At 42.7% G+C, this 26,828-nt stretch overlaps 1 protein-coding gene across 1 annotated transcript in view; it reads right to left on the bottom strand.

Moving 5' to 3' along the window:
- The window catches only part of LRRIQ3 (leucine rich repeats and IQ motif containing 3), a 252,627-nt gene that overhangs the window by 96,147 nt on the left and 129,652 nt on the right, over positions 1-26,828 (bottom strand). The window contains exon 7 of the mRNA XM_069232440.1: positions 12,247-12,373. Within this exon, the coding sequence (XP_069088541.1) occupies positions 12,247-12,373 (127 nt within the window). The remainder of the gene's footprint in view (positions 1-12,246; positions 12,374-26,828) is intronic.

Raw genomic sequence — 26,828 nt, 5'->3', positions numbered from 1 at the left:
ATTAAAATGTGATTTGTGACTTGTACATTAATAGTTTCTATGTTTCAGCTCCACCTCCACTTAGGTGTATAAATAAACGAAAAATGTAAAAGTACGGGAAACAGTATTACAGGACTTCCTGTTTGGCAAACGTGCAAAGAGGGCACAGCTCTTCTACCTGCACTAATTGCATAGAAATTCCCTTTTTAGATGTTTTGGGGGAAATCCACAAATGTTTATAAGAATACACAAAAGAATACACAAAAGACTACTACTTGAGTAATACTTTACAACTCCAAAATGTAATTGTGAAGATCCTCCCAAATGTTTACTAGTACGTACACAAAGCGGAGGTATTCCTTATTAATCCTGGACACTGGCGATTTGTATCCACAAATTACAAAAAATATATATTTTTTTTTATTTTGTGAGCGATAATCTTAGTCTTCCTTCTTTTCAATGTCTGGCACATCAAGGATCATGCCCTCCTCTTTAATCTTCTAACACAAAGATATGGACACTTGAAATAGGACTTTGGGCACCATGAGGGACAGGAGCTGGGCTCGAATGAGGAATAAGTAGACTTAGAAATAGCAAGATTATCTGTAAATAATGATAGAATTACCACCTTGTCTGTTTTTCTCTTCACACTCTGTGCTACAAGGTGATACACCAGGTACTAGTGTTCTGAAGCCAGCATCCAAGGACAAAACCAGAGATCAGAGAACCATCAATGACATATGTTTTACAATGACAGCTTTTAGAATGTTTACAAAAGGCATGTGGATTGGCATGGTCTATAAATACATCAGTTTTGGAAAACCGTGTAAGAAGATGATCAGGTAGAGTCCTTGCTAAATTATCCATGGGGATTGCGGTGAACAGTTTTTTGCAGTGCCTGGTGTACTTGTTACTGAACCTTAATTGAGGCAGGGAAGGAATTACAGAGTCATTAAAAAACAATGAATGTATGCTCTGGGTCAGACACCTAAAGACAGGGTTTAATTTCTCCCACACGCCACAATTAGAGCCAGTCAACAGCTTCATTAGATGCATTTTGTAGCTCCCTTGACCCACCTTTTGAAAATCATGCTGCTCATTCATTCAGGCTGTCAGGCAGAGACCACTCAGACATACCAAAAGCCGTGAAGCTGGTAAAGTGTGACTAGTAGATGGAATGGGAGCATCTGGAAAGTCCAAAACTAGGGTGTTTGAGGCCAGTACAATGCCACATAAATCGCTTGCGCCCTGGCCTCCCAAATCTTACAAAGTACTCGGGCAAAGTGGGAGAAGTTGGAGGAAAGGCATACAAGGCCCAGTTGACTACCAAAATGACAAGGTCCTGGTGATGGGAATGAAAACTTTAAACACAAAAAATACCTGTGCAGTTTTCACAGCTGCAAAGTATGAGGCAGTAAACAATATCACAATCACTGCTACCCCTGAGTGAAAACATTTTCTTGTCCCATGTTAGATAACATAAGCTTTTGCCACTTGGTCATCGATTCTGACCAGGACTGACAGACCAGAGATGAATGAAGTAACATTTGTAGGGTTGTGAAATATCAGGGACAAAGCCATCAAACTGAACAAATAGTATGATTGGTCCCAAAACTGACATGCACTATATGAAAGCAGCTTAATAAATTGATGAGAGTGCATTTCATCTTGATAAGAGCTGTGGTTGAGCTCCCGCAGGTAAAGCAATGCAGCACTTAGATGGCAACACTGAATTCTGTTAGGAATCCAGAACTAATGATATGTCCTTCAGCACAAGGATCAAGCCTTCCTCAGAAAAATTGCCTGTGATGCACGAACATCAGTACCAAAAAGATAATTACAGTGAGGAAATAAGGCAAAATTCCCTTAGTAATTCACTTACAATGAGTACAATTTAATATAAAAAAAAAAGAAATAACACAAATTAGTTGAGGAGGTCAGGTAAAGGTGGTGCCACATATCCATTTCCTTCATGTTCTTGAATATATGTATAGGTCTCAAAAGGGCAGTGGTGCTAAACAAGCTATAATATGGAGATATCAGGCACGTATAACTTGCTAATGAGTTTGAGGTGTCGAAAGGCACTAACCCAGATTTTATTTTCAGAAGAAAGTTCAGAAGAAATGCTGGTTTCAGGCCTGTACTTTGGTGACAGATAACCCTCGACTATATGGGGATATAGTAAAGCCATACATTTTCAAATTGTCAAACTTCTTAGAAATCTTCTCTTGTGTAACGGGCCTTCTTTATCCTGATTATGTGGCTACTCAACCATGCTGGTAATGGAAATTTGAGAATGGTTGCACATATGTCTTCTCCTGGGTATGGCAGGTTAGACGGACTGCATAGTATAGATTGCTGATGAATTTTTGGTACCTGAATTTAAATGTATAAGTGTATTGGATTTAGAATCTGGCAAAGCTTCACTTAAAGTCTTTGTGAACTTGTCTTGAGCATAGACTTGGGAGATTTTCTCTTGTTAAGAATTACAAGGAAGAAGCCTTTGCTATAAGCCCCAAATGTGGCCTTCATTCTTTGGCATCCACTCATACCACAGCCATGAAAATCCTGAATCCAAGAGAAAGTCTGATTCTGCATTTGTGGCTCAATTTAGTGGTGAAATGCCGCTGCCAGATGCTAAAAATTCTTCTAGCAGAGGGACTCCGAGCATTAATAGTCACATCCTTTAAGTCTGACCCTCCAGTTCAATGTGTACATGACTAGTCAACACCTCCATCGTCACACAGGTATAAAGCTCAAGGCTTCTGATTAACTGTTTTTTTAAGGAACAGCTGGTGAACAGGGCTTCTTGTCATCTCTTGATTGGGAAGAGGTTGTCTTTATCAAACCTGTCTAGGAGCAGAGTAGGCCAGTCTTGGGAATGGTAGGCAAGTGTGTACGTATGTAGTGGTGAATACATAACACCAACCTAGCAGGGAAGCACTGAATAGAGATTGGGAGCACTGTGAGGCAATTCAAAAGTGTTTACAATCAGGTTGGAGTATGTGGTTTATGTTATGTGGGGTGCTTGTTTCACTAGAAGAGATTTGTCTATAGCTCCTTTGTGAATTGGAGGAGGGTGAAGAGTAGAATACCTTACTTCTAGTCTTTCTTGCATTTCTTCAGGTGCATAGTTCTTTTCTTTCTCTCTTTCTATATATCCGAGGTGGTTAATTTTTAGCCACACATGCAGGGGTGTTGCTGCCGATGCTTTGTGGATGATGCAGCTGGTCTTGAAGATGATGATGCATGCTTGGTCGTCAGTGTAATTCCTTCAGGCTTAAGGTGACATGGTCAAATTTTGTAAAAAGTTTATCATTGTTAATTCATTTGTATCAATGCAGAATTAAGTTGGCCATTGAAAAGTATGCTATCTCCGTTTATGTGGACAAAGATTAATGTTTGTACTATAATTATAAAGTAGATTTCCGATATGAAAGACTGCCCTCTTTTCTGGAGGGAGCTCTCCTACCATGCTATTTTGGCTTTCATGGGAATGTGCTCTATGATGAATTGGTCTGTGTTGTGGGGGAAAACAAGGGAATTCCCTTTAGCTATGAGATGGGGAGTAAAGTCAACAAGGTTCATATCTGATATCAAAGCTATATCCTCTATTGTGTTGTCCTCCTGGTCAGTAGGAGGACTTAATTTTGTCAAGTTAAGCCTTCAGTATGTGCTTGAAGCAGGTGTTGAGTCACTGAACGTCATGGGCTGAGGAGAATTTGAGATAAAGGTGTGTGTTATTTGTGGATTAGTGGATTTTCATGATTTTATCAGTGAGTATAAAGTTGAAGGGTTCAATGGAGAGACTGATTATGATGAGGGCTAGGCTGAATCCCTGGCATAATCTGCAGGAGTGAGGCAGTTTCTGGGACCTTAGGAGCCATCTGGATGAGGAGTTCAAAGTTACAGAGGTAGTTGCAGAAACATTGTAGTACTGTATCAGAGAAGTCCAAGCTTGTTTCATTGATGAAAGAATAGTGCTTGTTCGTTAACTGTGTCAACAACTGTAGAGATGTCAAATAGAATTAGGACACAAGCCATTTCTTGTCATTGATGAGTGTTGTTGATGCTGAAAAGAGTAATTCTGTATATGCTGTCTGTCCCAGCACATGCAGGCCTCTCTCTCTGCAAGCCACTCTTGACACACTCTCTACATTCTTCCACAAAGAAACAGGAAGTGTTGCAAAATCAATCATGGTCAAGTCTGCAGTCTATATTGCAGATCTACCAACTTGAATAAAAAGCTCACCATATGAGGAGGGTGGCAGGTCCGAGGAGGGGGTGTGGCCATGTGCCGAGAAGTACCTAAGAGGTACTTTTGCCCTAACCCCACTCCCAAAACCCCCCCCTCCCATAAAAAAATCTTTCTGAGGCTGGTGCTGATGTCCTGTGTTTTTTTCACACCCCCTGACATCAGCAGTGCAAAGACCAAGAAAACAAGTGGGAAATCCACTATTTACAGTGGTTTTCTGTTTGTTTGTTCTGCCACTGTGTGAAATCGGCTCCTCACCAGGTGACTGTGTGATGGGAGCCAATATTGTGTGTCACGTTGGCACCGTGTAAGTTGACAGGTCTCGTACTGTTGCCATTTTCCAAACTTTTGCGGCAGTACTACTTCCTGTCTGTCACTTTCTGCATCCTCTTTTTCTTAATATTTGTTTCACATTATAAAGGAAGCAGGAACTCTCAGAACCATGCATGCTAACAGTCCAGTAACTGTGCTGGTGGGAATCCCTCCTCGTTACTTTCCCCTGATTTCTTGCGTTTTCTTGTTTCATCTCCTGGAAATCTTGCTACATCTCCTGAAACTCTGCACGATCTCCTGGAAGTCTGCTTCAGCTGGATCCGATCCTCATCTACTCCAGTCCATGTTTTGTAAGTACTAGGTTTCTTAATAATTCTCTGCTTTGGATATCCTGCCTTCATGGTGGTTTTTATGTTGCATGGGGTTTCTCCAATCAGTGACCGTTTAAGGAGACACCTGTTGCTTCTGTAAAGCAACACAGTGGCTAAATGAAGGAATTGCTCTTACTTTAGAAAGATAACAAAAAACCTCAACCGTTGCATACAGCTATTGACACTTGGTTCCTTTTAGGGAATGCGTAAGATCTGACTAAATGGCATTCTTCCATTCAGTGGTTGAGAGGAATCTGATTAGGGTAAAATGTTCTAGATGGTTTTAGGTAACCGGTAGTAAGCTCAAAGATATAATCTCAGGGGGTCTCAGTCTTTGCCTATTCATGGGTAATTGCCTTTTTAGGAGTTTATCCCATCTTTGGGACGTTTACTTGCAGGGTTTGACACACTCGATCTTGGCCTAACAAGGTCCCATGAGATGGGTGAGTTACTCAAAGGGCTTTTAGCTAATACATGTAACTCTAGTACATCATTCACTAGACCATTACCCTCTCTGGACTGCAATATTAACTATCACTTCAGTAGACTAAGTGTGGTACTTGACAGCTCTAAAACTAGAAAGCAATCCTTCAAAATCTCTTGGGGTATCCGTTACAAACTTTGCTGGGGCACTGAACCCTGTTATTCAGTGTCTGTGATCCCCTTCTTCTCGGCTCTCTGATATTGTGTTCTCATAAAGAGATAGGCATGAGTCATCTTCAATTTACTTTACAAAATGGATTCTGACTGACCTTTCTGGGGGAAATGCCCCATGCCTTCTGTAAGCTTATCAGGATATTAGCAACAGAATGGTCACTCATTTCGAACAGACTGAATACTCTGAAGTTCTATTTAAGTTATCCCTCTCCAATATCCTTAAACAACCCACTCATACAGATGTTTTCTATTATGACTATGAATTTTACTTTGCATCAAACAGAAGGAGGGTCTGAACATGTACAATAAAATTAAAGTTACCCATACCAGCAAGAATGGTATATGGAGTCATTCAACTCCTCCATTCGTTAAAAGGCCCCACTAGTGCTACTGCTAGGGCATAAAACACTGTACTGTGTGCAACGGATTCTAAGAGCATGAATGTCAATTAAACGGCTAACAGTTGCATCACATTTAGAGGTTCTACTTTTCCTTTAAATTGCACTTTTTGTGACAGAGTAACACACCTAATATGAATCCTGAATTTGACTGCACAACAGAACACTTTCTTAGTATATGTTGCATCAAATATATTGTCTTATTTGGAGGGTTCAGACGTCATATTATTGATGCAGAGTTCTCTGTTCTAGCTATAATGTACTTAATGAATACATAGATTGCTGTGAGCCATACATACATGCAAGTTATATCCTAACAACCTTTTATATGTTGGATAGATCAACGATAATGCACACAAAATTTAAGATAGCGGACAAAGCACTAAATCTGTTCCAAAGGTGCCAGAGTCTTGATGAGGGCAGTTTAAAAATGGGCAGAAAAGTCTCACCACACTACAGTGGCATGCTTCATTATAGGCAATTCGGGCCCACACCTTGATTGGATAATAGCACTAAAGTGGTCTCGACCTCAAGACAGGGATATTCACAAGATCATTTGTTCTAGATAGGAGAGAGGTGCGACTTAATTAATAAAACTACCCCAGTCTTAGCCCAAAAGATATTGATTTATGAAAAGGGAACACCAGACAGTATTAAAAGAATATAAGTGGGTTGGCAGAGATATTATGTCTCCCTCACCCTTACATCACTTTCCCTACTATTGCTTAGACTGGAGTGGGAAGAGTAAATCTAACTCCTGAAACATCCAACCCTTTTCCTCTGTTACTTCTTGCTGGGGTTGGAGTTGGGGTGTCTAGCTTCCATCAGTATGCCCTGCTAAACATGGAAACTGCAATGTGAGGCTACAGCTATTTGTTTCCATTGCTAAACCCTCTCTCATAGAATGGAATGCTGAGTTATAGTTATAGTTATTCTGTTTCATGGCAAGCTGGTCTGTCTCCTCTTGTGATTACAAGGGAACTTGCAGGATGAGACCTGGGTGGTTCCAGTTCTTCTTTTGTAATGGGAATGGATATATAAGGTCAGTTCATAACCACTCTGGTTACTGTGTATGCACCCTAGTGAGTTGAGAGCTTGTGTACTGGGATTTTAGTGGTTTCCTTGTATGTTGCCTGCTGGTATTGGGAATCTGTGGTTGAATCTTTTTTGGGAGTCTTGAGTACCCTGCTCCCATGTAAGATAAATGAGGGTCATGGGGTTTGAGCTATGGGTTTCACTTTTTTACTCCCCGATGGTTGTAGAGTCATAGGATCATACCTCAGAGACAGTCTATAAGAGTTTGAAAAAAATCCTTAATGGAGCTTCAGGAATTCGTTGTTTACGGTTTGAATACCAGTAAAATTAGATGTTATACTTTATGGACCGGTCTTTTTTCTTATAATGCATTCCATGTTGCATCTGACTTCTAAGATCATATTCTTATATTTGAATTTCAGTTTTTCATTTTGTGGTCATTACCCATTTTGATGAATTAGGTTTTGATCCCTTTTGGCGGGTTGTCGCTACCATTTTATTACCGTAGCTTTAGAACATTATTCACCTAATTATTTTTTTTTCTGAGAGTGTCCAAGATGAGTATGGAATGTGTGGATTCAATTTGGCCAGTCATATTCCTCTTTTGCCCCTTGATGGAATTGGGTTTTAAGGTGTTAGCACCTGGTCACCTTGGCCTTGTCGATATTGCATGTGGGGCAAGAAAGGTGGAAGTTCAGCCAAAATGTGCTTGACAATTTATCCTGGTCTATTTTTTATGCTTTTTGCTGGGTTTGGGACTTAAGGAGGTAGGACCTGGACATGTGAGTCTAGCTAATGTTGCTATTTGGGCTTTTAAGGTGGAGAGTCTGATTTTATTTCATATGCTCATGGTTCCTTTATTAGTTCCTGGCTGGGCCTGGATTTTACTGAGCTACAGCCTGGTCACTTGGCTTTCTGTGGTAATTCCAGGTGAGTGAGGAAGCTTGGCCTATATCTGCTTTGTGGGTTTACTATGAATTCTAGCTTATGCTCTTTGCTGGGCTTTGGGCTTCATGTGTTAGAACCTGGACACTTTGGTTTCCGCTAGTATTTCCAGCTGGCCATAGAAAGTTGAGGGGTGGCCAATCTTTGTTATGGTGGATTATGTTAGTTCCCTCGTATGCTGCTTACTGTCACTACGGCTTGGCTTGTTAGAACTTGGCACCAGCTAGACTTCAAAGGTAGCAGATTGGCCAACATTTGTTTGGTGGGTTACCCTGGCTCCCTCTTATGCTTCTAGGGTGAGCTTGTGGCTTCATGTGCTAGAATGTGTTGTTTTGACTTTCACTAGTACTTCCTGGTGGGCGTGGTAGGTGGGAGGCTGGCCAGCATTTGTTTTGATGGCTTATCCTTGTTCCCTCTTATGCACCTTGCTGAGGTTGGTGCAGGGGGTTAGACATGGCTCACTTCAAGCTTCTTTTAGGCATTCTGTTTGAATGCTGAGTTTTGGTTTTTGTAGAGGTTTTACTGATCAGAGTGAAAATGACCAAGGTTGCATTCAGGTTGACTACTTCTTTGACGGGCAAGATAATAGTTGCTTCATTGCTAGTTTACCGCATAATTCCTTGGTTGTGCTTTAGCTGCTTGACCATTTTTTGTGATCACTTGTCTCTGTTGGCCTACACGTTAAAGTTAAGTGATGAACACATTTTTCAGTGTCCTTGCTTCTGCTTTATGTAAGATCAATGGATTTCACTGGTTTTTGCCCACATAAGTTAAATATTCTAATACAGTATCCCTGTTGGCTCCTTTATGGTTTCAAGTATTGTGAGAAAGTCATCCTTTTAGCATGTTCACCCCAATTTTCCTGTCAGATACTGGTAGTAAATGACCCTGACTGTGCCATGGACTCTGCTGACCAGGCCCACGGGCAGTGCTCTGAATAAATGGAATATGGTAAAGTGGTACAGTTACAATCAGCAAAGACAAACTACCTACAAGTCCCTAGTATATTATAGGGCAGGTAAGTTTAGAGGCCCAGTAGATATCCGGCACTGGAGTGTGCACTGCTGTTGTGTCGTTTTTTAAAAGTAGCTGTGCCTTGCAGACTATCTTTAAAAAGTAAAATGTGTGCAAATTCAACTTTGGAATTTAAGATACTTCCAAAGTTATAATGTACCTTATTTTTACACATGTCATCCCTAAAGGTGTGGGGTGCCAAGTAACTATAAGCAGGGACATTATAAAATATATTTCATATACCCTGGTGAGAAAAAAACAGCACATTTCATTTTTCCTCATTGTAGATAATTAGCTCCAAAGGCTAACATCGAAATATTTTCCATAGCATACGTATTGCTAAGAAGGTGCTAAATGGGTCATGAAAAGACTCAAAAGATTAGTAAGGATAAATCCAACAAACTGAAATTGTTGAATTTGTCATAACTAATACACAAAATACGTTATAAGACTTTCTTTTCTGCAAACCAAATTCCAGCCTGCTAGTTGCCTCTCCTGATTGGTCAGCCTGAACAGGATTAGCCAGGCTGCTTTGATGAGGTGATTAGTGGCCTAAACTGAGCAGAGGTTCTCTGATGGGGCGGTTGGAAGCTGCTGAGAACAGGCTAGGAAGGGGGCTGGGTAAATCAAACTGGGCTTCAAAGGAAGCCGGACAGAAAGAAATGACAGCCAGGCCTGCCCTCTCAACCTGTACACCACAGATAGAAAGCAGGCACAGGAAATGAATTTGCAGATGGCCAGAGGAAGAGTGTTAATGGAAATGAGCCACACCAGTAGGTTGATTTAACCAGGTCTTGCTACACGGAAGGGAAATCATCAATGTTTGAATTTTAAAAAAACAGTGCTTTGTGGGACAAGAAAATACCACACTTTGGAGGAAACTGTCAGGCTTTTGGGTGGCACCCTGCAGCTTATTGGACAAAGGTGCCCTCCTGCTTGTCCCCCAAGATGATTGAATAAAAATTGCTGATCTGCATTGCAACTCAGATCTGCTGCCTGAAATCACAAGAAGGATTACCCTGCTAGAACACTGGTCTGTAACCCAGCGGACTGCACTCTGAAGTACTTCTCCTGTTGCACACTGGAACAACAGCCCTAAGGACTTCGCCTTGCTTCAAAAAGGACTAAGGAGTGGACTTCCTGAAAGCAACAGGTCAACAGATGTTGCCTGCACCAACTTTCACAGAAGTCCCCAGCCTGAATTGTGCCCAATGAACTTTTAAGATTTGATCAGGTGCATTGTGGGAATTGTGGCCCAACATCCCAAGGACCTTCTCAGAGCTTCTAGATCCTTGGATTGGTGTTGTGGATGGCCAAAGATCCCTGCCAGGAAACAAGAAGAAGGACTGCTGAATCCCTGTTCTCCACCAAGAAGGACTGCACTCACAAGGACTGCACTTATTGCACACTCTGGGCTTCACAAAAAAGGACTTTGCCTAACTTCTAAAGGATTCAGGAGTGGACTCCCTGTAAGCAAAAGGTATAAAGGAGCTACACCAAGAATCACGTGCATCATCTCCTGCCAGAAGAGCCCAGCTGGACAGTGCTCAGTGGACTTTTTAATATTTGGCCAGGAGCATTGTGGTTGTGGACCATTTTCCTGTGTAAAAGTGTTATGTTGCGGACGGCTGGAACTCTTGAAAGTGTCCTGGTCCAGTACAACCTTCTTTTATTTTTAACCCTGTGAGTGCTATTTGCTTCTAAGCGCTAGTTTTGCTTTTAATCTTTAAAAATTCATATATCTGGTTTCCTATACAGAGTTTTTGGCATTTTGGTGTCATTTTAAAGATAAAAATAGATACTATTTTTAAAAATTGGTGTGGAATTTTTATTGTGTGTTGTGTCTTACTTATCAGGGTCTGATGCTTTGAGACCTTGACTGGACCCAACGTTGTCTGGGTGCATTATTGCTAGTGGTAGGTGCATACTTACCTCTACTGATAACCAGCCTCCAACAAGTATGCAGTGATTTATTGGTCTTTTTGAGGGCTGCAACTCAAATGCCTCCATTGATACTGCCCTTGGTGATCTATTTTCTGAATGGGATGGGTATAATGTAGTGATCAGATATTAAAATTAACGCTCGGTATATCCTCAAGAAATAAGTACTACGACGGGCAAAGACTGAGGAGGTAATGTACTGATTACCTACCAGTAAATGACATTACTAGGATTATCCATCTCATTAACCTTCCTTGTCTCAGGACTTTTGGCTCACCCACCCTCCCATGACCACAACCTCAAAGCTTAGTGCTTGTGAATTACACTACAGTTTGTTGCCCTCTGCCTTCTTTATGGGCCACATGAGAGGAGGGACCTGTGGGGAAAGGCGGGAACAGATCGGTTGGAGCGCAGTTTTTTTCCTCAGTTTAGCTATGTCAAACAGTGTCTGTAAGGAGTAGGGGTGGGCAGAACTCACAGAGTTTCACTCCATGGAATTTCACTGAGTTACCTAAAAACTCTGCAAGATTCTGCAGAGTTCAGTGAGCGGCGTAATTGGGTAGGTTGCGTGGCTTGGGCTGAGTTTCTAGCGCCGGGAGCTTGTCCCACGCTGTACAATAAGCGCGAACAGCACCACGTGGTACACCAGAAGGCACTACTTCTTTCTGCCACTCGAGTAGATTTTCTACTTGTGAGCGGTGGCCACATGCTGCAACCGCCCGTGTTAAGACCTTGCCTGGAGGCGGTCTAGCACTCAATTTTACAATGGTGAGCCATGTGCAAGAAAAAGCTCAGCCACACGGGCGTTGGCGGAGTTTTTCCAGAGTGGGCAAAACTCTGCGCACTCCAGCGGAGAAGTTGAGTTTACCGCCCACCAGGTGGACATGCAAATTACGTTTTACTGACGAGAAAGGACAATCAGAGTAATGATTATTACTGGTAAGTAATTGGTTCATTTTGGCACGTTGTGACATCAATACTCATCCCCCATTCACCTGGTGTGTGGTATCATCAGTGCCCACACCCTAGCTGCCTTTGACCTTCCATAATCAGTCGCACTGATGGGCAACCACCTTTTTTAATATTTGCCACCTCACCCTCCTTCACAAAGTGGTAAACATTCCGAGCCATTAATATAATGATCCCTCTACCTCTAATTATGCTACCACATATTTGAAATACAACTTATTTATTCCAATTGAGTTTTAAAGAAACGCCATTGATATAAGAAATTACATTGATGTAGAATGTGAATGTGTATGACGCAGTGTAACGAGCAAATTCTCGAGACACGTGGCATGGTTTTGTCTCGGCTACAATAGTTGTGAAGATGACGGGTTCGGCCCAGAACAATACAAACCTTTTTGCCAAGACTTACTTAATCTCCTAGACTGTTTATTTTCTTCTCCTAGAGACTTTGACTGAAGCGAGCACACAGGTTGCTGCTGATCCCGAAAGACGGTATTAGGAATGTCAGTCACAGCTTTCTCACTTTGCTCAACCTGCTAAAAAATACAACTTTCCGTCACTTTACACGTCGTTAAAAATCACTGAATCACCAACACCCCTTCCTGTTCCTTTGATGGTAGTTCCGAGTTCAATAATTAGCAGGAGCTGGCAGCAACTAAGCTTGAAGGGGGAGAAATAAATAAATGTGCAGGCTTAAAGAAAAGTGTTACTTTTATGGCAAGGCCGCACTAAACCTTACACGCTGCTTACCGACACTTTGCATTTCTTCATGAAATACTGTAGGATAGTGAATTATAAATAGGGCAACTGGAATTATGTCACGTATTCAGCAAAATGCACCATCTGCTGGTTTAGTTTCTTGATTCCAACAAAAAGAAATTCAGGCTCAAGCAAATCACAAGTTACTAAAACAAAGCGTAGCACGTGGTGCCAGCTCAGGTAGACTCCTTGCAAAGATTAATCGGACACCTTTAAGTTGCTGGGTGCTGCATTCACTTGCTAAACTGGCACTAACTATGCGCTGCATTACACTGCTTAATTTGCTTTTGTTTATCGCATAATTTAGTCAACCTTGCCACATAATCCCCTCCACTGGTGCATAATTCGAGTGGCCCTTGCTATGCTCTTTAACTCAATGGTCTCTATCCCCTTCCCCATATTCCTTTTGTGAATGCTGCTCCATAGACACATATGTATTACTTTGTTTAATTGTCTGTTGCTAACATTTTATGGAAACGAAGCATCCACAGATGCTCAAGCTAAGGGAAGGACGTTGTTAACAGTTAAATGTATACAGGGGCACTCTATGCTGCAGCAGTCACCCCGACAAGAGAGTGCATTTGCCTATAATTTAATCAGCATTCGAACATTTAAATTACATCTATGGCGAAATTACACTAACATTTTTTGTGGACATATTAAGGTAGCTGCTTGATGCATAAATCACCCATATCCCTTTGTGGTGTTAAGCATGCATAAACTCTGCTGCCAGTGGAAGTTATCTTCTAAAGACAAAAATATCGACTATTTGAAATAACAGTCTCGCACAAACTGACCTATAGGAGGATTACGTCGGAGGAGAATGCATTTTTTAAATGAAAAATGTAATTCTTAGCAGAGTAGTCTTAGAACTCAGCCTGCCTTAGGACACCAAGGTATGCACAGAAGCCTGATTGCTAAGGACACCTTTATAGGGGTAGTATAACGTACATATGTGTAGGCTCAATAAAGCAGGTGTCCACAAAGAATCAAGGTATGATTTACAACAAGAATAGAAGTATGGGCCCAGTAACCAATATGATTATAAATAATGTATTTTAATCCCAAGTGCTGAACTTCATTCACATAGATTGCATGTCTATATCATGGGGCCTGGAAAGCAAAGGTTGGATCATAAAACATTTTTGCTAGGGGCTATTACATGTCCTACGGTGTCCGGTATTGCTTAGTGGAAATATGTTTTACTACATATTATAACAGTAGATTGGGGGTCTTACCATGTAATACTTGCACGTCACCAGTAGAGGAGCTTGGGTTCACACCAGTAAACCTTAGCTCAGACCTGGTAGTGTGGCAAAAAGCAGTCAAGCTACTTAGAGGAACATGTGAAAAGCATTTTACCATACCAACATGGAGGATAAGTAAATGACACCACTCGAAAGAAATATGACACCAATTTAGAAAAACAAAGCAGATTTATATTTAAAATTAGACACCAAAACAAACTTTTTAAGTTACACACAACCGGAGCTATGAATTTTAGAAGCTTTGGGAAATAGGGTATTTTCACTGTATAAATTGCTCCCATTCATGTTAATGGGGAAAATCAAAGTGTTCACTTGGCCCCTTGCAGGGTGAGTTCCGGGGAACCTACCTGGACTTACGGTTCTGTGGGGCCCTACACCAAGAGTCGTCAGTTTCTTATTACCTTGACAAGGGAGTCCAGGTGCAAATGTACTTTGGCTGTCCTTGGATCTGATGTTATGTTATGTTAATTGAACTTATACAGCGCCTAACTACCCGAAGGACTCGCAGCACTAGAAGGACAACAACACAATCCATGGGCGGGGAAAATAATGCCTAAAAAAGCCAGGTTTTGATTGCCTTTCGGAAATGAAGTTCATGGCTAATTAATCGGATGCTGAGGGGAAGGGAATTCCACAGTTTGGCCCCAAGTATCCCATCGTAGCGCCACCCCATCTGGCTTTTTTAATTTTAGGTAGTATAGCCAAGGCTGATGTGGCGGATCTAAGGACTCTATTGGGCTTATAAAAAGTAGCCAGGGTTTTTAACAAATGAGGACCCCTATTGTGTAGTGATCTATGAATGAAGCATAAATTTTTTAATTTTATACGTTGCTCCACAGGAAGCCAGTGGAGAGAGGCCAAGGCCGGTTTTGCCGAAGTATGCCTTGGAATGTCTAGTAAGAGGCGTGCCGCGGCATTCTGGACTACCTGTAATTAATTTCCTAATCACAGATTTGGGGGAACCAAGGAACAGACTATTGCCATAGTCAAGTTTTGACATGATAATTGCCTGAACAGTAAGCCTTTTCACGAGAGGAGGGAGTATTCCAAAAACCTTTCTTAATAGTCTTAGTGCTCCAAAACAGGCACCTGAGATTTTCTTGGCATGATGTTCTAGGGTGAGATGGGGATCTAACCAGATCCCTAGACTTTTGAGGTACTTCTTAGGGGGAGGCAGTTCCTCCAAAAGGGAAGGAAGTAGAGGAATGTTAACTGGATCCGAGTGGGGGCCTAAGATAATTATTTCTGTTTCGTCCCGTTGAGTTGGAGCATACTGTTTGTCATCCAACCTGATACTGCCCGTAGACATGAAGACAGAAAGATCGATCCCATTGACCCTCCATTCGTGGAGAATGAGGCCACTAGCTGGGTGTCATCTGCATAGGAGACCAGTGAAAGTCCAAAGGACTCCATCAGTTCCGCCAGGGGGGCCATGTATATATTAAATAGCGTAGGGCTAAGTGACGATCCCTGTGGTACCCCCCAGCTCCTGTTCAACCTACTGGAAAAATAAGATCGGTCCAGCACCTGGAATGTCCTGTCCTCAAGAAACAAAGTGAGCCGTCTGAGTGCTGAACCTTTAATTCCAATATCCCTCATCCTATGGGCAAACAGGTGGTGATCCACTGTGTCAAACGTAGCACTCAAGTCAAGGAGTATCACAGCTGTCACCTGGCCCTGATGCATCCGCTTCCTTGTCTCTTCCATAACGGCTGTCAGTGCTGACTCGGTACTGTGAAGAGGCCTGAACCCCATCTGGGTGGGATGGAGGATATTGTTACTTTCCAAGAACATGGATAATTGGGAGTTGATGTATTTATCCAATAATTTAGCCATTACGGGAAGTAATGATATGGGCCTATAGTTTTTTAGGTCCATGGCGTCCAGGTTGGGTTTCTTCAACAAGGGCTTAACTATGGCATGTTTCCACTGTTCAGGGACAATACCTCTGGTAAGTGAGGAGTTCAGTAACTCCGTTAGAACCGGGACAATAGCCAGAGCCCCAAGAAATAATACGGAAGGGGGGCTGGATCAAGAGGGGAACCTGACTTCAATGCAGCAAGAAGAGAGACAGTGTGGTCCTGAGAAAGAGGGGGGAAATGAGACATGACAGCTTTACTGTTCTGAGACTGTTTAGTCAGGGCCTCCAGCTTGGCCTTCTCCTTTGAGAGATTTGAGTGGATAACACTAATTTTTTGTTGAAAGAACCTGGCTAGATTGTTACTGTGTTCTTCTGAAGCTTACCCTCTAAATGGGGGTGAAGGATTTCTTTAAGCACCTGAAAAACCTCTTTATGAAAGCCAGAGGCCTGTATGATTCTACTGGAGTAGTAAGCACCTTGTTCCAATCTTATTTCTGCGTGATAAAGTCTGATTGACTTCCTATATTCCTCCCTAGTCACCGGGTCTAAGAATTTCCTCCACTTTCTTTCAAGACCGCTACACTTTCTTTTGAGCTATAACAAATCAGGGGTAAGCCACTGATCGCCCACTTTCCGACGTGACCTAGTTATTGTCCTGTGTGGGAGAAGGGTATCTAGACAGTCAGTAATCCAATCATTGAAAAGATCGGTATCTATCTCGTTTTCCCTGAAAAAAAAAGGTTTTCCGGCTATCCAGTAGCCTGATCCATTCTCCTGTATTGAGGTTATACCAACGCCTGCAGGACCGAACTGTGGACTGGGGGAAAACTCTTGGGGTAGAAATGGCTAATTTTAGTGGAATTAGGTAATGATACCAGAGGGAGGGGAGGACTAGAGGATAAAACAGCTAAGTTACTAAAGACTAGATCAATGGTATTCCCCTTTTCATGTGTCGGGCCCTTAATCAACGGTCTTAAACCAAGGGCTTCCATGTCCGCCAGAGGCGTCTGGCCGGTGTCTGATCTAAATTGTCTACCTGAATATTAAAATCGCCTAAGATGGTCAAATTCGGTCTGTTGCATATTAAATCGGTAAATTGGTAAGGGCGAGAATTTAAGAAATTATCTGGTGGTCCCGGAGGCCGGTAAAGCAGCACTCCTGCAAAAGTAAAATGAGGATTAAGGGTCACAGAGAAAGACATACTTTCGCAGTCCGTTAACTGAAGAGGACAAGAAGTGAGCTTAAGATCTTCTTTATAGATGATGGCAACTCCGCCCCCTCTTGAGGTAGTTCTGTCCATTCTTGCTATTAGATAGCCTGGGGTTAATGCCAAGGCTATATCAGGCCATGACCCCTCGTGCAGCCATGTCTCAGTGAGAAACAGGGCTGCGGGGGCGGCATCGCTTAGCAAGAGATTTATATCTAGTTTATGTGCTGCCAGCGATCAACAGTTCACCAGCAACAGAGTGGTATGGAGTTTAGCCTCCAAATAAGCAGTTGGTCCCTTGTAATGAAGAGCCCATTGACATACAGAGCATGACCACATATTATTCCTCAGATCGGGACGTACCTGACAGGCTTTGGATATGGATGGTCTGAGATTCAAAAGAGCCTCAGAGAAGTAGACTAGGCCCATGGTCCTGACCAGAACGGGGGGGACTGGCCCCTGGGCCCCGACTGGCGCGCACAGGCGCAGACGGGCTTGCCTTAAGCTCGCCTTTGGCGCGCAGCTGCACGTGTCCGCTGTGCGACCGCAGCATCACACGTTTTATCAGGGTCTAGACTGGGAACTTTTAGCAGCTAGACCGCTGACCCTACAAGATGGCGGCCGTCGGAAGTACCAAGGTCCTAAGGAAAAATGGCGGCCGTGCTCTTGATGACCGGCCAGGACTGTCGAAGTGAAACAACCCACTCCCAGATTGGTGAGTAGAAAAGGGGGAAAGGAAAATAAGAGGGGGGAGGAGGGGGGAGCCTCAAAAAGATATTTAACCTCCCGCAGTAACAGCTGACTGGCCACTGAACACAGGCCAAGTATACTGGTAGGCGCGATAGTGCCTATGAGTAAAATAAATAAATCAGAACAAACAAATACTGATGGGGTCAGTAAACAAAACGTGATGGGGTCCGTGGCTACTGGCACGTTCCAACTACTTGACAAACGGGTATTGGGGGTAGACACACGTTCTACCCTTTGGATGTAGAGGTCTTTGGGGGGCCAGGACCAGGAACCAAGAGTTGGAACTTCGGCACCACGTCCGGTGGCTTCGGGTGCAGAGTTGGCTCCTAGCTGTCAATCATTGGAGCTGGTCACGCCAAAGCTGCTTTGCTCACCTCTCGAGTTCACTCTCTTTGATGCCAGTCTCTATTCTGAGGATCTGCTCTGGAATCAGTGATATCAGAGTAGCCATCGGTTTCCAGATTATCGACAGACAAAGCTTGGTAGCAGCAAAGGAGGCGTACACCTCCTACATAGCTAATTTTCTGCTTGTGCTCGAGTGGGGGACAAGTAATTAAATTTCAAGGGCAGGGAAAGCCTTTGAGGCTCACCGCCTTGATTACCTTTCACACTAGCCAGCCTGGAAGGGAGGAGGTGTGACCTCTTGCCTGCCCAGGTCCTTTATATCCGTCCTTTGGAAGTGCTATCACAACCAGCAGGAAGGCAGACTCTTGTCTGTGGTAGCAGAGGCTCAAGAGAGCCTGCCAAAACAGCAGAGAGCTTGTTAACTTGGTGGGCACCCTTTAAGGGTGCCACCATGGCACATGCTAGTTTATCATGAGCATGGGCATCGTGCTCAGGGTTAGAAAGCAAGGTGTTTGATACAAAACACTGGGGAATCGGTTGGGCCATCACAGAGCTGGACATCTGGGAAGTGTGCAGATGCCAGTCCATTTTATCCTATGGTACATTTTAAATGCTATCACAGGGTCATATATGCTCATGCATATATGTCCTCACTCATAGTACAGTGCACCCCAGTAGGAGGCCTGCTTTATGGGTGACTGACCTGTATTACAGTCATTAATGGGGCTGTGCCTGGTGTGGGCAGGGTTGCACTCGAGCAGCAGGCTGCTCGCACAGGCTGACATGGCAGTTCTGCAGTGTCACTTTTACTCGGGTCACACAGGGTGGCACAATCAGTGCTGCAGACCTGGTGACCCCTTTACCACCCTGGCCCTGGGTATCACTGGTACCAATTACTAGGGACTTACAGGGGCGGTAGTCCTTGCCAATTGGCCTATGCAATTTGACATACATTTTAAGGGAAAGAGCGTAAGTACTGAGGTCTTGTTAGCAGGCCTCAGTACACTAACAGGGCAAAAACAACAGCATCAAGCAGCAAAAAGTGGGGGGTGACCATCCAAAAAGGGGCTCTATGCAACACCAACAGTCTACATTTGGTGTACATCCACACCATAACGTCATATTACAATAACACACAAAAACAGAAATACAACGTAACATGACACAAAAGTAATAATACTGCAACAAATATGTAAGACAACCACACAATTCAAAGCGCCAATAATGAACATGATTCCCCAGCATCAATGTCTACAGGAAGTGACATCACAGAATTACCTCCAAGACTATCTTTTAAAGAAAATGCTAGACAAGGGAGCTTCGTTCTCCAGTATCCAGCTCTACAGGAAATGGCCTTACTGTAACTCCCAGCATCTATTTCTACATCACTTCCTGGTTTTTGCCTACCTCAATCCATTCCTTGGTCCTTTGAGTGCTCTACTGACCAGGTCTGATCAGAAAAGGGCAGACAGACAAATACATCTTCTGTTTGGGCCTCCTAGGTCCAGAACTCCCACTCACTGCATCTTACAAGATCAGGGGAGGCTCCTTCGTATTGACGGAGGAGCCCCCTGGCCAAGAGCTAGGAAATGAAAAATTAGATGATAGTTCCACTATTGTAGTTTTTTTTTCATTTGCTGGCTCAGCCAACAGAACAGGGAGGGGCAGGGCTGGGTCACGAGAGGTGGTGGGGAGGAGTCCAGAGTGAACCAAACTGCGCATGTGTGTTTGGCCGACCATCTCAGGCCGGCCAAAAACACATGCGCACTTAGGTTTCTCCAACCGCGCTGGGCTGGATAAACTGCACAGACCCTACTCCGAGCAGCTCAGACCAATCCTGGCGCTGCTTTCATGCCAGCTTTAGCATGAAAGCAGCACCAGGATTGTTGGGGAGCCTGTGCTGGTGTCCCAGTGAATGCTGGAGCATAAGAAGAGGTACGAGGCAGTGGCAGGAACGGAAAGATGAGTGTGTTTTTAAAATGTTTTATTTCATTCTTTCCCCTGTCTCCGTCGTCCATCGCCCCAACCACTCCTCATTGAGATTGGCGGCAGCCACCCCTGTACTTACATGTTTTCTTTTTACATTCTTTAGTTAAGCTAATTTAGCTTAATTTGAACTCGTTTTACGGAGGTTTTAACAATTGCAAGCTGAAAGGACACATCTAGGGCATTCTTGCTGTTGACGTAATTTCTTGCAACTTTAATATACAGAAAGCAGAAAAGCAAACGTAACTCAAGTATTTACACATTCTTGCAGTCACTCAGCTTTAGAATCTCAAGTTTGTGGCCGCGGCCTTCTCCCTCGTTATGCACTGTAATACCAGACTAAACAATTCAAGCCCTGCCGTGTGTGTGTGCCACACCACATCGGTATACTTCAGACGGTGCACACAGAAGAGACGTTCTCACGTGTGTAACTAAGGTGAGCTGGAAAAACTTACACAGTGTAGGTTCCAATTTGAGGAACCTCTGCAGCTTTGCAATCCGCTGCAGCTTTTCCAACCAACCCAGGACATCTTGGAGTAGTGTGACCAGTTGTCCTGGATTTGGCGGGTCCCGGTTTTCCACCAGCTGTCCCAGCAGATTTCAGGAAATTTAGCTCATGTCCCGGTTTTTAGAGAAGGTCAACTGAAAACCGTGGGAGGTGTATTATTATTTTTTCAAAACAGCTGTCATAAGATAGCAATGTAATCAAAAGGCATGATACTGGCTTTAAAAATTGCATTTTAATAATGTTCTTAGTGCCCTTTCTGTAAGTCTATGCTCGTGAGCAATGCCATTATGTGCGCTTGGTTGAGGTAAAATTGTAGTCCCTCCTCTATTTTTGTGAAATGTCTTGGTTTTTGGCTTTAAAATTCTAGTCACCCTAACTTGGAGGTAACTACAAATGCCTTTGTTTGTGCTGCTGGAAGAGCAGATGACAGCATAGGTAGTGCTTGGAAACTTTAGTTGCTTTCTGCATTGTGCTCAGCTCCTCAGGTAGCACCTTTCCTCCTTCGTAAGTCGGGATCCTCCAAGGTCATCAACCAGAGAGAAGCTATATATTGTCCATTTAATTCAGTGGCATCTGGCCTCAGACGTAGGGCCCCTTACTTGCATTAAGAGCACATGGCACCCGTGCGAAGCCACTGTCATTCTCCCCAGCCCCCACATACCGCTTCCCGTGGCAGGAATACATCTTGGGAATTCCTGCAAGAATGGAATATCCCTTCATGTTAGTCCATCAGTTTTATGTGTACTCCTGAGGACGCCTTCTCTGGGCAGGGCCACTACATACAGTATGTCTCCTCTGTGCCCTCGCTGTAGTCATATGTGCAAGTTCAGGGCGCATTGGGAACTTATACAGCTATGGGCAATTACTGAAAAAATGAGGCGTGTAGTATGTAGAGAGAAAAAATAAACATAGCATCATAAATAAATAGGAAAATGCCCAACTATCATTGAATGCTAATATTATTCGGGATGAATTCACAGATCTTATACATTCTAGTCATTTCCTTTTGCGTTATAACTCTAGAATTTGTATTTATATGTATAAATAAAATATAGATAACCCAGCGGACCAGAGGGCCAGCAACAAACAGAATGTATTTGTTTACGTACTTCACCAATAAATCAACCCACTTTTAATTTGTGTCTAGTACCCGGGGGAAATAAACTAGCTACCTTCAAAGGAGCACTGAAAGCAGCTGTCTGACCCAGAAAAGGCCAGTGTGGGTGTCTGGCGGTAAGCAACTTTAAACTAATTTGCCAGTGGGGATGAGCTTCTCAAAATAATGATGAAAGTCCTACTAGTTGAAACGAGAGTTAAACAACCCAAGCAGAAGGTGGATGTCGCCTACAATAAGATATGTTCAATATGGAATAATGTCGTTCTTAATGGGGAAAACATTACTCTTCTGACAGAAAGATAGTAATAATGAACCAGATCACAAAGACACGTTTTTGTAAATGTAGACCTCTCCAGGTGCATAAGTAGTACAAAAACAGGTTTTTACAGTGCAACTATAAATAACATTTAATTATTGTAGTACTTGACAAAGTTTCAAGACCCAAGGCACAGGATAACAGGGTGCTTTATAACATAGAAGTGTAGGTGAAAAAAAAAAACATTCTCAACAATATGCATGGTAAAGTAAACAGGCAGGATAATTATTACCCATGAATGCAATGTATGGCTATTGTCCTGAATTGAAGTTATTGGCAATGTAAATACAATAGTTATGCACTCATTAATTCATAATATAAAATTCCCTGTCAGTTATGATGATTTGAATAGTTGACATTCACGAGATATACATGAAAATAAGTAAACCACATTCATTTATGCCTTTGCCCATATTTAGCAGAATTTCACAAAAGTCTGTTACAGTTATTTACATGGTCCAGGTATCGATTTACTCATTACCTCCTACAAGTATAAATTATCAAGCTCTGGCTTGATACCTAGGGAAATTAAACGGGCAATACTCCTAACTTTAGAGGGAGCAAGTTACAAACCCTTGCTTCTATTCCCTTATTAAGGACTTATTCAGTTTCAGGGGACACTCTGCCGGTCTACTGAGGTCCCTACCTGTGAACACTGAACGCTCACTCTAGGAAGGATGAGTGCTCCATCCCTGAACTAAGCAGTCATATGAATGCATCAAAAGGTTTACATTTCTAGCGCTCAGCGTGCAATTAGATGTAGGTTTTTGTTATCTCTTAATAAAATGTTAGCTATTTACTATATATCCACATTTCTAAAATTCGCCTGTTACAATGCTTTACCTTTTTTTTTTTTTAACCATAGCAGACTTATGTAATTTATGGACTAAGTCAGAGCAAAATAAAAACTTACAAAATATTTAACACTTTCCTTTGCCATTCACTTCTCAGAATAAATCAGGGATGCCATATATCTAAATTACAGGAAAGTCTTCATCATGCCTGAGGTATCTCCAAACTGGTCGATCATTGTGAACTGCGCCCAAAGGAAGACTGGTAAGATCCCCGTATATTTTCTCAGCTTTGCAGTTCCATATGTTAGCTACACAGCTGTAGTGCCAAGGGGAGTTTAACCATAGAGAGGCATTTAAAGGCAGTGAAGTTTAGACACTCCATGCACCTGATATACGGTCTTTATAGAAATTAATGCTTGAGGTCCCTCTCAAAGGCAGAGCTTAGATTAGATTAAAGGAGTTAATCGGATCTGTACAGGCAGAGCATGTCATATTTTATGCATTTTCAGAGCGGGAGTATTTGAGGATTGAAGATTTTTAAAATCCAGGAGTGTCTAGCTTTATTCTGTTTCTGTTGGGGATATGGAGGTATTGTGACAGAGATTTCTCTGGGTGGCGTTGTGACAGGGATTTGCCTTCTCCAAATCTTGAAACAAAGCTTGCATTCTCATAAACTAACCTATGGTCCAGGGTAGCCACCCAAGAGGAATGTAAAGATAAGTGGAAGGCACTAAACTCGTTTTGTAGCTGCTTTGAGGTGAGTTATGAGAAATGTAAACACTACAGTCTGCAGAACATTATCAAAGGCTATGATTGAAATTACTGAAGCCTGGACGGCCAACTTCAGGTCTTGTTTTTTTGGATAAATGCCTTGAGACTGGGCAGGGGTTTTTACTTGAATATTGCATTGCTAACCATCTGTTATATGAAGACCGTGATAGATAGTTTATCCAGATTAAAACCAAGTTTGGGTATAGTAACAATATTGATAATTTTTGTCTAGTTTCATTTTTGCCACGCAGTGCTTCGTTTCCGTAAGGGAGGAGGTTAAGGTCCTGAGGCTGTTTGAGCATTTGATAACATATAGTTAGGTATCATCCGAATATTGGAGAAAGAGGACAGAGGCTTAAGGGACTCCACACGGGACTGCTATGGGATTTATGAAATTATCGCCTATTTTATGCATTGTGATCTGTAAGAAAGAAGTATGTAAACCATTTTCGCACTGTTCTTTCAATACCCATTCTGTTGCTATGGATATCTAGAGAGGAAATGTGATCAACAGTAGCAAAGGCAACAGTGAACTTGAGAATTACTATGAAACAGAAATTTACTTCATCACAGAGCTGGACAGACTATGATTTTGAGGACCAAGGTTTAAATCCAGGATCCAAATTGTCAATCTTTTAAGAAATGATTGTTATTACTGTAGGCTTTCAGTTGGTTGCAACACAACTTACTAGGAACATCAAAAGGATGAGGTGGTGCTATGTTCACAATAGCCTTCTTATTTTGGACTGCCCTATTGGGCATTCTGGAATTCTGGCACTGCCAGACAGACCAGCTTGAAAGGCAGTGTGTGAGCTAATCTTTTGAGCTTGCCATTGCCCAAAGTGCTAAAAAGACAGCCCATAAAAAAAACATTTCAAGCTGGTCCAGCTGGTACTGCCAGACAGCCCGACATACCAGTGCAATACTGTAGTCCTCTCCACCATTTGAGTAGTTAATAGGAGAAGGTATTCTAGCTGGAGGAGCGTTTTTTCTTAGTGAAAAATATATTTTCTATGGCAAGTAGGGAGCCATGTCCTTCTGGATTGGCATGTTTTTTTTGGAAAAGTGGACGCTTAAACTATCACACTCAAACCACATGATCTCAGGTAGGTTGGGTGCTGTAGATTGTTTTGGTAAGGCATGGGAAAGTTATTTGGCACTTACACAAGCTGAGAATCCAGCACATTAACTAGTTTGTACGAATTTCTCACAGTTTTGAGTTTGAGAAGTTGATCAGGTAGGGGATTTGATCCCATTCCCTTCCAAGGCTTGTAATGTTTGTCGCATGTTGTTAACCTCATTGTTGGACTAGTTTTTTTTTTTTTAGATCGTTTCAGCTTAGGCACGGTAGGAGCTGGTTTATGCATGACGCTGGATCTTTGTTCTTCACAATGCAAGGGATCTTTACAATTTTCTGCTGTTAGATTTGTAAAGTAGATTAAGGAGACAAAGGACTTTCTGTCCGTGTATTTAAGGTTTTTCTAGTTTACCATTACAGCCACTGGTTTAGTATGTACAGAGTGTGTGAAGTAAGTTTCTCATTTTGGAGAGGTTTTGTAGATCTTGGGTTTGTTTCGTTTTGTGACAACCATGGCGAAAGTGCATCTCTTGGCGAACAATGTGGAGATGCAATGCTGAAATTGTTTATTGTTGGAGAGGAATGATTTGAGCACATGAGTATCTTTATTTGTCCTCCAGTGGAGTTTGAACATTTTCAGTAAAATCAGAGCACACTAGAAGATGCACCGATTTGCACTGTAGCCAAGGATTCTTTTCTTGCAGCTCTTTACTGCCGTTTGGCAGAAGAGGATGTTTAACCTCGGAGGTTTAGGAATTGTTTTGGTAATCTCAACTAAGAGGCAATAGAAAATGTGGGAATTGAAATATCCAATCACTTTGCATTTTAATGGACTCCTTGTCTAAACGGGTAATCCTCACTCGATTTCTTGACTGCTGAGGTGAAGAATGTTGAATCCTGCTGGTACCATAAAATCAAATGACATAGAGGCTAAGTTAAAGCAGGTTTTAGTCAGCACAATAGTGTCAAGGCTAATAGTGCTAAATGGGAGTAGATATGGATGTGGCAATGGAAACAGCTTTGAAGTGAGGAGGAGCTACTACGGGCCTCATTTAGATGTTGGTGGAAATGGACCTGCACCACTTTTTTGACGGAAACACCATCCGCCGGCTTGGTGGTCTGCCCGCCTAATTTAGATGTTGGAGGACCCACAGACAATAACCCGCCTGAGTCCTGCCGACTCGGCCAAGGATCTCCATCTGTCGCCAGGGCGCTACAGGACAGAGTGGCTGGTGGTGGGACTCCAGCCACACTTACCACTGTGCAGATTTGGATGTGCCCTACCGCCAAGCAAAATGTGGTAGTCCAACATCCAATTCTGGCTTGGCGAATTGGGTGGGGAAAAGGGTAAACTCATCTTTTTCCTAATTCCACTTCCATTTCTGGCTGGACACGACTGGACAACACCCTCCATCACTTCTGCCACTGGACAACAGAGAAAAACCTGACCCCCCCCATCAGTGGACACGAAAGTAGGGAACCCTCCATTGGCTGTGTACATTGGAGCGTCATTGCACATGAGCTCGGCACAACTGGAGACACATACATGTCACAGTTATGTTTTTAGATTAGAATGACACACATATGTTTGGGACATAAGTGGGTCAGACATGTATGAGGCCACACTGATACACAACATATATCTCACACAAACAAATGTCATTTTCGTGTCAGTATTCATTGACAAATGACTGCTGACACCACAATGACAGTACAATCACATCTGTCAACTGTGTCCATGTATGCACATTGCAAACGGATCTGCACCTGTCACTTTGTGCTTTGAGTTGTGTGTGTGAGAGTCAGAATGTGTATATATGTGTGTGATGCTATTGGCGGGTTGAGGTGGAGGGAGCTGGAGTTGGTGCTGTGGTTGTGTCAGTAGGTGTGCCACTTGCATATGGCATTGGTGCTGCTGTATATGTTGTGTTGTGTGTTGTGTTGCTGCGTGCAACATTCAGGTGAGAGTTGTTGAGTGGCAGTCGTTGTTGTGTGTGGTTGTGATGTTGTGTGAGTGTGTTTGTGTAGATGAGTGTGTAGTTGTGTTGGTTGTTGTGGTTGTATCATGTGTGGGTGCTGCGTCAATAGTGTGTGCATGGTGTGTGTCATGAATGTATGGCAATGTGTGTTTCCGTCATGTATGTTTTGTCTTGTGATGGAATGGCAATGGATAATAGTGTGTATGTGGTGTGTCGTGTGTGATGCGGGGGACACATATGGCACACTGTGTA

The sequence above is a fragment of the Pleurodeles waltl genome, chromosome 4_2 (genome assembly GCF_031143425.1).
Source record: "Pleurodeles waltl isolate 20211129_DDA chromosome 4_2, aPleWal1.hap1.20221129, whole genome shotgun sequence".
NCBI classification, from domain to species: Eukaryota; Metazoa; Chordata; class Amphibia; order Caudata; family Salamandridae; genus Pleurodeles; species Pleurodeles waltl.
Note: the sequence above shows the minus strand (reverse complement) of the source record. Positions and strands in the feature narration are given on the sequence as shown.